Below are 11763 nucleotides of genomic sequence, written 5' to 3'. Positions count from 1 at the left end.
GCTTGGTAAGCTCCTCTGCCAGCTCCTTCAGCACTCTTGGGTGGATCCCATCCGGTCCCATAGACTTGTGGATATCCAGGTGGCATAGCAGGTCAAAGACTGCTTCCTCCTGGATTATGGGGGGTTCATTCCACTCATTATCCCCATCTTCCAGCTCGGGAGGCTGGGTACCCTGGGGATAACTCATCGGGCCATTAAAGACCGAGGCAAAGAAGGCATTGAGTAACTCAGCCTTTTCCTCGTCTTTAGTAACAATGTTCCCCCTTGCATCCTCTAGAGAATGGAGGTTCTCCCTGGCTCTCTTTTTGCTGTTAACATATTTATAAAAACTCTTCTTATTATCCCTTACAGCAGTGGCCAGGTTAAATTCCAGCTGGGCTTTTGCCTTTCTAATTTCCTCTCTGCATGACCTGACAAGATCCTTGTACTCTTCTTGGGTTGCCTGCCCCTTCTTCCACAGCTGGTAAGCTCTCCTTTTTTTCCTGAGTTGCAGTAGTAGGGCTCTGTCCAGCCACGCCGGTCATCTTCCCCGCCGATTTGTCTTACGGAGTGGTGTAAGAGCAGCTTGGAACAGCAAAGGGCAGTTGGTGCCTGTAGAGGGAAGAATTTTCTGTCCTTTGAACGTTTCAGCACCAGAAAATTGACTGGTGGCCGAAGTGCCTCATAAAAATTTATATAGACACATACTCATACACATACACACTTATACATTATTTTTCTTGTAGTATTTCTCTATAGCATGACACACATAATACAGAATAGTGACATGAGCTGCATCTGTGCTTTCAGTTGTGATCCTGACAAGAGCTCTTCACATGCTACAGTATTAATAGAGGAGGACTGCAGCAGAAGCATACTAATTAACCTCTGTTTTTATGGATCATTGCCAGGTCTTATGTGCAGCCCAGAACGTTTAACTTACCTTAATGAGTAGCATGAAGGTTAAGATTTGAAATGTGCTGGGCACATATTTCTTGTCTTAGTGAACATGTGCCAATTGAACTATGTTTTATTTTAAATAAACATTCTAAAGCCATCGCTTGATACCTTCTTAAGTGAATGCAAACATGGAACACAAGCTTTCCTTGTTGTGAAAAAAAGGACTTTCTCCCTTTTAGCCATATGTCTATGAAGAAATGGTCTTCTTAATGTTCTCTTATCACAGATTTCATAAGCAGTTCAATAATAACCAGGATTTCTGTTTTCTTTCTTTCATCTTCTTTTCTTTTTGCATTTGTATTCCTCTTTGTCTTCCTACAAGGATAAGGTAGGAAATAGCATATTTCTTTTTACAGTGAAAAGTATCTTCACAGGAACTCATCGAACACTTTAATCACATGGCTCCCTGAAAGACTGATCTGATTTGTTCAAAGGATGGATTTATTATATGGTCATATTGAGCAATGTATCTTAATAGTGAAGGAATAAGGAAATATATAACCTAAGTGCCTTCTTTTATAGGAGGCTGAAGGACACAAAATATCAAAAATATTTCTGGTTTCTGGAATATCAATCAGCAGCTGCTCCCAAACATGCCATCTTAAGATGCCATGGGATGTTAACTTGAGAGTGGCGCTACCTTAGGGCTAGACATTGTGAAAACCTGGGTTTTCAGAAGTGTAAAGGACCTCCTGAGGGACTGGTTTTCTTCTGCTGTCACAAGCACCACATCCAGTGTTTACACATCAGAATAAGAGTGGAGGATAACAGAATTCCCAGGTGGGAAGGGTGGAAAAAAGTCAAGACGATGCAGATGTGCTAAAATTAGTACAACCTGTATGGGAAAGCAGAAGGTCTGAGCTGGGCTTTTTACCAGAATAAAGGATGAGCTCACTGCATGATAGCTCACTGCCTGCTCTATATCAGCTTTCACTGCCTGGCATATTTTTTTTCCCCTCTCTCTCTTGAAGGCAGCCCTTGATTTAGTAAAGGTTTGTAGAAAAGGTGGATTAAGGATTAGTAGAGTCTTGGTTCTCTCAACTTCCATGTTAGCATGTTATCAGGGCAGGAGCCCAGGAGAAAGCTGCCATCTCAGAGTGGAGCGTTACAAACTCCAGCAGAAGCTATTAGCAGTGTGTGTTTTGCCTTAAGTAAACGTACAGTTCACCTCAGCTGGGGCTGCCATCTAGACGAATGAAGGTGTTTATCCACAATGTGTTTCCAGCGTAGCTGAGGACTGTTTGCTGACTACTGATGAAGACTGCTCAGAGTGGGAATTCTTCATGATCTTCACCACAAAAGTTGTAAGTTAGAAAAGATATTGCCTCCTATTGAATGCTGCGGAGGGATTCCTTCAGTTTATCAGACGTTTCATCTATGACTACATTTCACCCACAGCATCTAATCCTGCTGGCATCAAACCCAGCATTTTCATGATGGTTCTGCCTTTCTCTCTTATTCCACCTATCAGAGAGCTTTGCTCTGTCTTGTTCTCTCTGAGTAACTTTTTTTCCCTCTCAAGAAGGGACATACCCCACAGCCTGGAGAACATTAGTTTATGTTATATTCTCCTAATATCAAGTTGCCTCGCAGCAACATTAGTTTCTCTGGCAGAAAACAGAAAGGGCGTGTAACATGTTTAATCTTCCACAAGAAAACTGATATCGCAGGGAGGAACTGAAGCCAGGACTCCTGGGTGCTACGTACTTTTGTACTTGTGAAGAGTGGCTCGGTCTTCATCCTTAAATATCGTCTTGCTGGAGAGTGCTAAAACAACCATGGGAGTAACCAGCTGCAGCCAGAAAGAAAGCTAAGCAGTGCCAAGCTAAATGCCAAGATACCATTATGGTGATAGGAGAACCTGAAAGCTCAAAATCAAAATGCTTCCCTTTTGTAAGATTTAGGATTTCAAAGTCAAGAAGCATTGTATTGCCTGTGGAGTGTATTTTCACTTGTATTTACTGTATAGTACTCAGTAGGGATGGTGCTTTCCTTACAGATAGTACAAGAATTAACCATATTCTTCTAAATAAACCTAAAATTGCCTTTTATCTTCATAGTTGTCCTGAATGTGACCAAAATAGACTTTTAGGAGATGTAAACTCTTCTGAGGTCTGAGAGGTGAGGTACAAACAGAAGAAAAAACTGCTCCTAATGTAAGGAATAAGTAAGAAATATGCATAGAAAATGCAAATGCTGTATAAGTTAAGGTCTTCAGTCCAAGTTAAGGCCATAGGAATCAAAGAAAATGGCCATTGCCAAGAAGTGGTGGCAAGACTGAATTTTTCACCTGTCTGGCTAGAACAAGACACAAAGCAAGACCAGGCTGGCTTAGCTGACAAAAAAAAAATATCAGAAATTAATGTTAAGATTTAGATCAAGCCTGCCTAGAAATGATCATAAACAAACCCCATCTATTTACCATGTTTATGATAACTTAGCTTCATACTAGTAATTAAACATTATAAGATGGGCCCTGTCCTACAACAGGGCTCACCTGGAATGGAGCTTTCATCCTACTTTGCAGCTCCTTCTCGGTTAAGAATTTCTTGATAAGAGTGGTGATGAAGCATTTGTTTCCTTACACTTTAAAAGCCTGAGTAAGGCTTACTCCTAAAGAGCTGCAATCTATTAGAATTTCTAAGTATCTTAAAAATTATAAAGCTATTTCCAGGACTCACGCTTTTTCTCATCAAATATTTATATGACATTATTTTGAATGACTTATTTTATGCCATATTCAAATTTTCAGTAAAGATATTTTAAAACTTTTGGACATTTTCTTTTCTGAAACTGATTTCTTGATACCTTTTTGCTCCAACTTCATGTCTGGGTTCAACACTGATCTCAATTCCCAGATTTGCAAAGGGCTTTCCTTAAAGTGCATTGGGTGGGGTGGAGTGGTATGGAGAAAGGGTTTATGGAAATAGCTGCCTTTCCTAAGCATGAAAGGGAAGAGTTGGTCTGGAAACCACCTCCACCCCCCATATGTGTTGGTATTATCATCGGTGTTTTCTCCATATTAGTATCATTAAACTGCTTTGAAAATACAAGAAGAGATTTGCACTGCATTGTATTTCTTCTGTGGGCATTTCCTGGAAGGACTTTCTTCATTGGTGTCTTCCACTTCTTTACAGTCTCCATATGTGCCCAATTTGGAAGTTCACATCTGGCTTTCCCTAGACCTATCCTATTCCCCAAAATGTCATCCGAAATTTAGTGATAAGTAGCTTACAGAACTGACATTCTCTTCTTTAGTTCAATAGGATTTCACTATTAGCAATCCTGTAAGCCAAAAGCTGGTTAATAATTTGGAGCCAGTTCAGTAAAAAACTGCTAGCTTTGCCTCAGAGTGATTTGGAGTGATAAATTCCAACAGTGGTCACAGTAACAGTATTTCAGTACTGAAAGGTTGTTACAGAGGAAGGCAATCAATGATTATCCATACCCACTTTGAAAGGATAAAAAGAAAGCTTAATTTGCAGAGAAACAGATTTGGGTGGGATACTTGCAAAATCTGCCAAAGCTGTCAAACTGATGAGCCACTGAAACAGGGACATTGTAAAATCTCTCAGGGGATGATCTAGGGCTTTCATGAAAAAATTCAATAAACTTTAGAGGGCTTGCCTGGCCCTACTTAAATGTGGTTAGTCATTATATTGTGACAGGGGCTGGAAAACAGCACTTTTGTCTATATGTATACATATACGCTAATACAATACATATGTGTACACTAATATTCACTGATGTACTGTATGCACGCACTAATATTAAACTAATATACACTGATACTCTACTAACATACATTAATAATACACATTATTAATAATCATGTACATGTATATAATCATATGTCTCTTCAACTTGTCTCAAAGGTTTACTCTTCCTGAGTGTTCCTAAGACACAGGCAAAGCTCACTGGAAATGCTGAATACGTTCTCTTGTCCTAGTAGAAAGGGCCAGTTTGAATGGATTTATATAAATTAATTTGCACTCTTCCTTATCTAAATAAGTCAATCAAGAGACATGCTAGCCCTGAATCCTGGATGCACAAACTGCAAATGCCAGCTCAGGGAGCTCATGCACCTTCCTCCAGCAGCAGAGCAAATGACTGGAGCTATTGCACATGAGCAGAAGCATCAGCCCTTCTCAGAAGAACCGTACAACACATCTACCTGTGTGGAAAGAGCTAAGAGACTTGAATTACAAGCATAACTGAAGAATGATTTTTATAATTGTGGTCTAGCACGAAAGATGTGTGCGCACTCACAAATTAGACTTATATCACCAATTCTCTGTGTGATCCAGCAGCTTCCTGGCCGTTCATCTATATAGACTGGCTGGACACAATGGACTAACTTGAGATCAGCCTGAATGCATGAGATTGATTGAACCTTCACAATTAAACATTAACAGACTCGTACAGGAGCTGGGAATTTTGGGCAGTTCTAGAAATGCCCAGATGCAGCTCCTGCTTTGTCTAGATCCATTTATATGCTTTAAGTGTGTTAATTAATATTTTGGGTGGAGTGTCAGATTAAATGATGCATAGATAAGACATTTGTAAATATCAATAGAAGCTGTCCTTGCAGAAATGGTCTATGGAATTAGTCTTTTGTAAGTAGTTTAGATATTTAAGAACTGTTTAGTATGTGGTTAAAATATACCAATAGTGATGAATTATGTAGGACTGGGGTTGTCACATGGTATCATGGGCCAGCCAGGTTATAAGAACTGAGCAGAACAGTCATGTGAGGAGTCTCTGCTGATCTAGCTGTAGACACTGCCATAAGGACCCTTGCAATGGAGGCTCCCACCACCACCAGCAACCAACTGTTCATTTTGGGAGATTTGAGAATGTATGCGAGCAACGCCTTATGCAAACATCCCAATAAACTAGTCTCTTCTTTCTCAACAGGTGCTCTGTCCATACAATGAATTAGTGAAAGACTACCTATCTGCTGCCTTAGGGCCTAAAAGATGGCCAGCAGCACACTGTCATCTGCAGAACAACCCATTCTCCCCACACCAACATAACTTTGGGTGTGGAAGAAGTCTATATATTCCATGAATTGATTTGGTGGCTGCTGTTGTACAGCCCTTACTGTATGATGTGAACAGATGTGAATGCCTTATGGGACAGGGAGGTCGTACGAGGACTTTGGGAAAAGAGCCGTCAGCTCTGGGTCAGCAGAACAGCTCAGCCCACAAATGGTCCTGGGGGTGATCTTCAAAAAAGAGGTGAAGTGGGCTACAAGCCAAGTGAGTCATCCTGGAAACCTGTTTCACTGACACATAAAAATGCTTATTTCTAAGATTACATATAGAGTTCTCAAGGAACTTTGAAAACCAGTCCCATTTGTCAAAATGGTGTAAGCACTTCAAAGCTGCAGATTGTTGAGAAGACTCTGAGATTCCTGAGTCAATTTAAAACTTAGTTCCTGTTAACTATTGTAACTCTATTAACATACAAACTAGTCTATGGCTAAATCTTTCTCATAAAACATTTCTTAGGTGTGCATGAGTTTATATTATCCCTGTCTTTAACCTCTGACAATACAACTAAGCTTTGTCTAAATGCTGTCCATCTCATTAGGTGTAGGCAGGTTCCTCTGCACATTTTTTGCTTTATTTATTCTCCAGTTTTATTATTAATTGTACAGCTGATGGATGCTAAACATACAGTCTGTAAATTCTGATAAATAAGCAACAATAAAAATCTGAACCTACTTGCTGCTGAGGACTTTCAACTTCCTCTGGCCTATCTGTTAATCAAGCTATGACTGCCTGAAATGCAGTGCTTGACATGTTCGTAAGTGCTGTTTAGTGAGAAGCTTGTAATGGAGGTAATAAGTAGGATGGATCTTTAAATAATCAACAAGTAAGCTTAAAACATTAAAGGGAAGAACATCTAGGAAGGGAAGCAGAGAGAGAAGGGTCCATATTCTGGACTCAGGTTGATAATGTGAATTATCACAAGTGGTCTGAGCTAGAATTTTTAGAGGGGATGGTCACATCTTAAATTGCCAGTTACCCAGATCTTTAAATAGGACAGAGCTAAATCAGTTTCCTGTGAAGCACTAATTCAGACTGATACTGACACTTAGGTTTCCTTTTTGTTTTAGGAACGGCTGGTGCTCTCTGTCTTACCACGGTTTGTAGTCCTGGAAATGATAAATGATATGACCAATGTAGAAGATGAACATTTGCAACACCAGTTTCATAAGATCTACATTCATCGTTATGAGAATGTCAGGTGGGTGGAGGAGCCTCTCTCTGCTAAGTGCCTCTTGCTTGAGAGTTTGCCTTCCGTTGTTTTATTCATTCAAAAATTAGAAATTGAGTGTGCCCTTGTTTAATCCCTAAGCAGATAAGCATTTTGGTGCCTTCTTTTACTCATCAGGATGGCTGGATGCCTTTGCCGTGGCAAGACCCATTTGAACTGAACACTGGGCCTGGACCATTTGTGTATTTTTTTACTTTAAATAAGTGGCCAGGGTCACACAGAAAGGGGAGCCTTGCCTGCACATGGACACATATTCTGCTACAATCTTTTGGTTGGCGCCACACACTGAGAAATGAGATGGAGAACTGTAAGATGCTCTCAAAGATGCAAACAAGTCATGTGGCTCCTCTGTTTAGTAGCCATTTTCATTCAATCATTCTTATTGTAATTTTCCTTATTGCATTTCCCTTTTTTATTCCCCTCTCTAAATCTTGTCTCTCCTGAAATTAGTTAGTGGGAAGGTGATAGTTACCCTATGAGCTGCTACTCAAGGTAGTAAGTCCTAATTCTATATTTACACCAGAATGATCAGCTTCCATTCCATGATGTCACAGGCTCTGATTTTATTGTGGTTCCCGGCCATCAGAAATTTTAGCTAAGCCAATAACATTTTCCATAAGTTTGTCCCAAACCGCAAGGGCAAATGATTGAGTGTCCATCACTAAAGGAAGTGAAAAATAAGTGTCCTTGGATATGATGGGAGACAGATTGCTAAGAAAGCGTGTACTTTGCCTTTTGATGAAACCCAAATATAACTTTGTCTGGACAAGTTCAATAAACACAATCTGAACTTCTGCAAAACAGTAAATTGATTATCTGCTGCTTCTGTGCCCTTGCAGTAGCTCAGAGATATTATTTTATTATATCTAGTGGAAAGTATCAAGGACCCTTACAAAATGTTTGAATTGCACTAAATTAAAATGTCTTCCATTACACTTTTTCATTCTCAGAGTAAGTGTTGCTGTAGAGGAATCAAAATAGGGAGAAGATGGCCATTCCTCTTGAATGGAAAAGAGTTGTAGTGAGGGGTGAAAAATTGAAACATAAATTATGCTTGGAAGAGATTTAAAATTAAGATTCTCTGTTAGAGTACAGATACTGGTTGGTACTTATGCATGCTGCCACAAGCTAGATCTTTTCAAAACTGGTTTTCACCTTATTTTTTTCCTAAATGTTGAGCACTGAACACTACCTAAACCAATGCTATATGAATCCCTAAAATTAGTTTCCAGTTAGAGAATTTTGTCATTGTGATAATTAAAACTGTAGAAATTAGTTGTTTGAAAATCTTATTTTTATCAGTTTAGGCTATTATTATAGCTTTGGGTATTTCAGTATTATCTTTGGGTAGTTCGGTACTTTACCTTTTAATTTTTCTCACTGGTAAAAATCTTACCCAGTTTGTGAGCCTCCTACTTAATCCTCACCCAAACCCTTACAAGCCCCTGCATTTGAAGATGAATTGAATTATCATTAGTCATATTTTATTGCCCACCTGATCATTACTGTAGTTATTATTGGTTACATTAGTGATTCTCAGACAGTGTCAGATTGTGATCTTGTTCAACGCAAATGAAAGGTCTTCAGCTGCTCAGATTGTAACACCAGTTATTAGTTGACTTTGAAGTGCTAAGGAGATTACTTTGGGTTATTTCCAGTCTGTGCCAGCATGATACATGTCTTTTTGAACATTACAACTTTTTAAAGTAGACAATACTTCCCTTTCTTCAGCAGCTAAGTACTGAGCTATTACATTCTTTGGTTTGGGTGATAGCCTGCACACCACAGACTTTGTGTGTGTGTGTGTGTGTGTGTGTGTGTGTGTGTGTTTCTCTATATTCACATGTGCTCAATGTAGGTATACTGAACAGCCAATGTTCCATGGCTAGAAAATTCACTGGCTGCTGAAATATAGATTAGAGCTCTCTTTGCAACTATTTTGTTGACTAAGATTCTACCATAACTTCAGGCACCCAATCTGATGCACCTAAATTCAAAGTATTATCACACCAGGCTCCCTGTGAAGTCAATGGAAAGAACAAGGAATCATCCAAATAAAGATTCATACCTTACATAGAGGGTACTATACTTCTAACTCAGGTCCCTAAAATTAGATCCAATAAATCTGGCCTGAGCCTGGTATATATCAAGACTGACATGAATCTCTCTGTTGTCTTAGGATTTGAGTCTTGTATGGCACATATATCAATAAGTAAAGCTTGAAAATCACACTAAAAATTAAAATCACTGAAGTCAAACCCACTGTAAAAAACAGCTATATATAAACCCACCCTCAAAAACCAGTCAGATATTAACAGAAAGCTGGGTGCCAAGTGTATCTGTTCATACAGCCCTCTGTATTATGGGTGCACTCTGCCTCAGTCCTCTCACAGATAAACAGGGACAACAGTGTTTATTAAGGCTTAACTATATCTTACTGAATGATTTGAGAATCCAAAATTGCATAACACACATTTTTGGCAAAACTCTTTCTCATGCTGGGTAAATTATTTCTTTAGTCCCTTCAATGTTTACATTCAGTACTCCAGAAATTCCAAAAGTCTAGAGCAAAGGTATCATGATTTTAAAATGATCGTTCACTAGCAAATGTCTAGAAGGTAAAAGGACATTCAGTTATCAAAGAAAATAGACTGCAATATTAATCTCTTTTCTCTTTTTAGCATTCTTTTTGCAGATGTTAAAGGATTCACCAACCTCTCCACAACTCTGTCAGCCCAGGAGTTGGTCCGTATGCTGAATGAACTGTTTGCCAGATTTGATCGACTAGCACATGTGAGTTAATTACAGTTTATTTTTAAAAGGATATGAAGTCGGCTCTGTATTTGGGAACTTTGGGGAAAACCCACTGATCACTCTGAACCATATTTATCCAGATTTTCCCCACTAGGATTTTATACAGCCGTTGAGGTTGGAAGACAGTGACAAGTTTTATAAAAAGCGATGAGTGAAAGCAAGTGAAAGCTCAGATAGCCAACAGAACTTTGTGCTTCTGTAGTGCTAGACCAAGAATGGTACGAAAGCAGATTACCTACTACAGTTTCTAAGGAAGTTTTATAGTTCTGGTCCTTGCTGGAAAATATTTTTTTTTTTAAGACCATAACTTTACTTTGACTTTTCTTCTAAGAACTGAGGAAGGTTAAAAGACCTAGTCATGTAAAGGTCATATAATCAGCCACCACAGTCATTGCAATGGTTACTTACCAGCAGGTTTTACAATCTTTAGGTTGCATTCTGTCTAACTGAGCAATGAAATTAATTAAACACAGTAGAGGAATTTATTACACTAGGCAAAGTAGTTGCTAGTTAATTAGTACTGTTTAGGAAAAAAACAAAGCACAGAAAACCAAGCAGAACACATGTTCAATTTTCCTAGGCTTGCGTTTTCTTTTCTTTTTTATGTTCCTTTGGTTAAAGTTTAATTTCATGTGACTATCTTTAGGTGTCAACATCTGAGCTGGCTAATAAGGCTGCTAGGCTAAGCAATATAGTACATTTAAAGGATTCTAGATTAAAATTCATCCAACCAAATGTAAGCACCTACTATGGGAAAACAGGAATTACATTCTGAATATCATTGACCATTCTCTCTATTTACTATAAAGGGAGCCTACAGTGACTTGCTCAGTTGTACACATCTAGATCCCTCACTGATTTTTATACATTTCTGGTTTAGGGGTTTGGAGTGTTTGTGCACGTATTGCACAGGCATCAGTAAGACCCTTGGTGTTGTCTCAGCTTGCAAATTGAAGTCAAGAAAGGCAAGACTTCCATAATTATTCAAAGCTCTTTTGAGTCAGCTATTTTTATCTCAAATAGCAATGTGTTTTCTCATGTACAGCGTGGTGCCATAACCCATTGCCTGGACAGTGGCAAACTGGTAAATGCAATCTACAATATTTGTTTTGCAAATAAAAAAAACCTCATCAGCTCTGATCTACATTAAAAACAGAGCAGGGTGAAAGAAGTTACCTCAGTCCTGTCTTTTAGAAAGCTTGTAAGAGTAATGTCTGCTTCTGTACAGCCTGACAAAAATAGCTACCCTAACTGAAGAAACATATTTTAAACCAAATTAAATGTATGTCACAGAAATATTTTAGGAAGAATATGTACACAAGATGATTTATTGCCTTGCTTTACATTTCAATTTTGCCTAGCAGAGATAGTAGAACAGATTCCTCTTTCATGATCATTAACCATATTTTCTAATCATTCCATAAACTATATTTAACCAATAGGGATTTTGTATAGAAGGACTAGATCGAATAAAGGAGTTCAGAACAAGGAAGGCATTTACATCTAAAAGTGTAATGCAGAGAATCCTCCCTCCTTGGTTTTAATATTTCATAGGAACTGAAAATTTTCCTTCTTTAAATGCCCAGAGGTTTCCCCCTTCTCTGTGATTTGTCATACATCTCCTAATTAAACCTTCTAGAAATCCTTCTGTCCCAGTCCTAAACTCATAAGTCTTCATGGACAACACTGAATGTGCCCACATAGGAATGCGTGTCCCAAAAATGT

General features: G+C 38.7%; 1 protein-coding gene across 1 annotated transcript in view; it reads left to right on the top strand.

Annotated features, from left to right (window-relative positions):
* The window catches only part of ADCY8 (adenylate cyclase 8), a 127171-nt gene that overhangs the window by 43249 nt on the left and 72159 nt on the right, over positions 1-11763 (top strand). The window contains exons 3-4 of the mRNA XM_035903425.1: positions 7064-7194; positions 9906-10017. Coding sequence (XP_035759318.1) covers positions 7064-7194; positions 9906-10017 — 243 coding nt within the window. The remainder of the gene's footprint in view (positions 1-7063; positions 7195-9905; positions 10018-11763) is intronic.

The sequence above is a fragment of the Egretta garzetta genome, unplaced genomic scaffold, assembly GCF_000687185.1.
Source record: "Egretta garzetta isolate BGI_Z169 unplaced genomic scaffold, ASM68718v1 scaffold50, whole genome shotgun sequence".
Lineage (NCBI taxonomy): Eukaryota > Metazoa > Chordata > Aves > Pelecaniformes > Ardeidae > Egretta > Egretta garzetta.
This window is presented reverse-complemented; position numbering and strand designations above follow the sequence as displayed.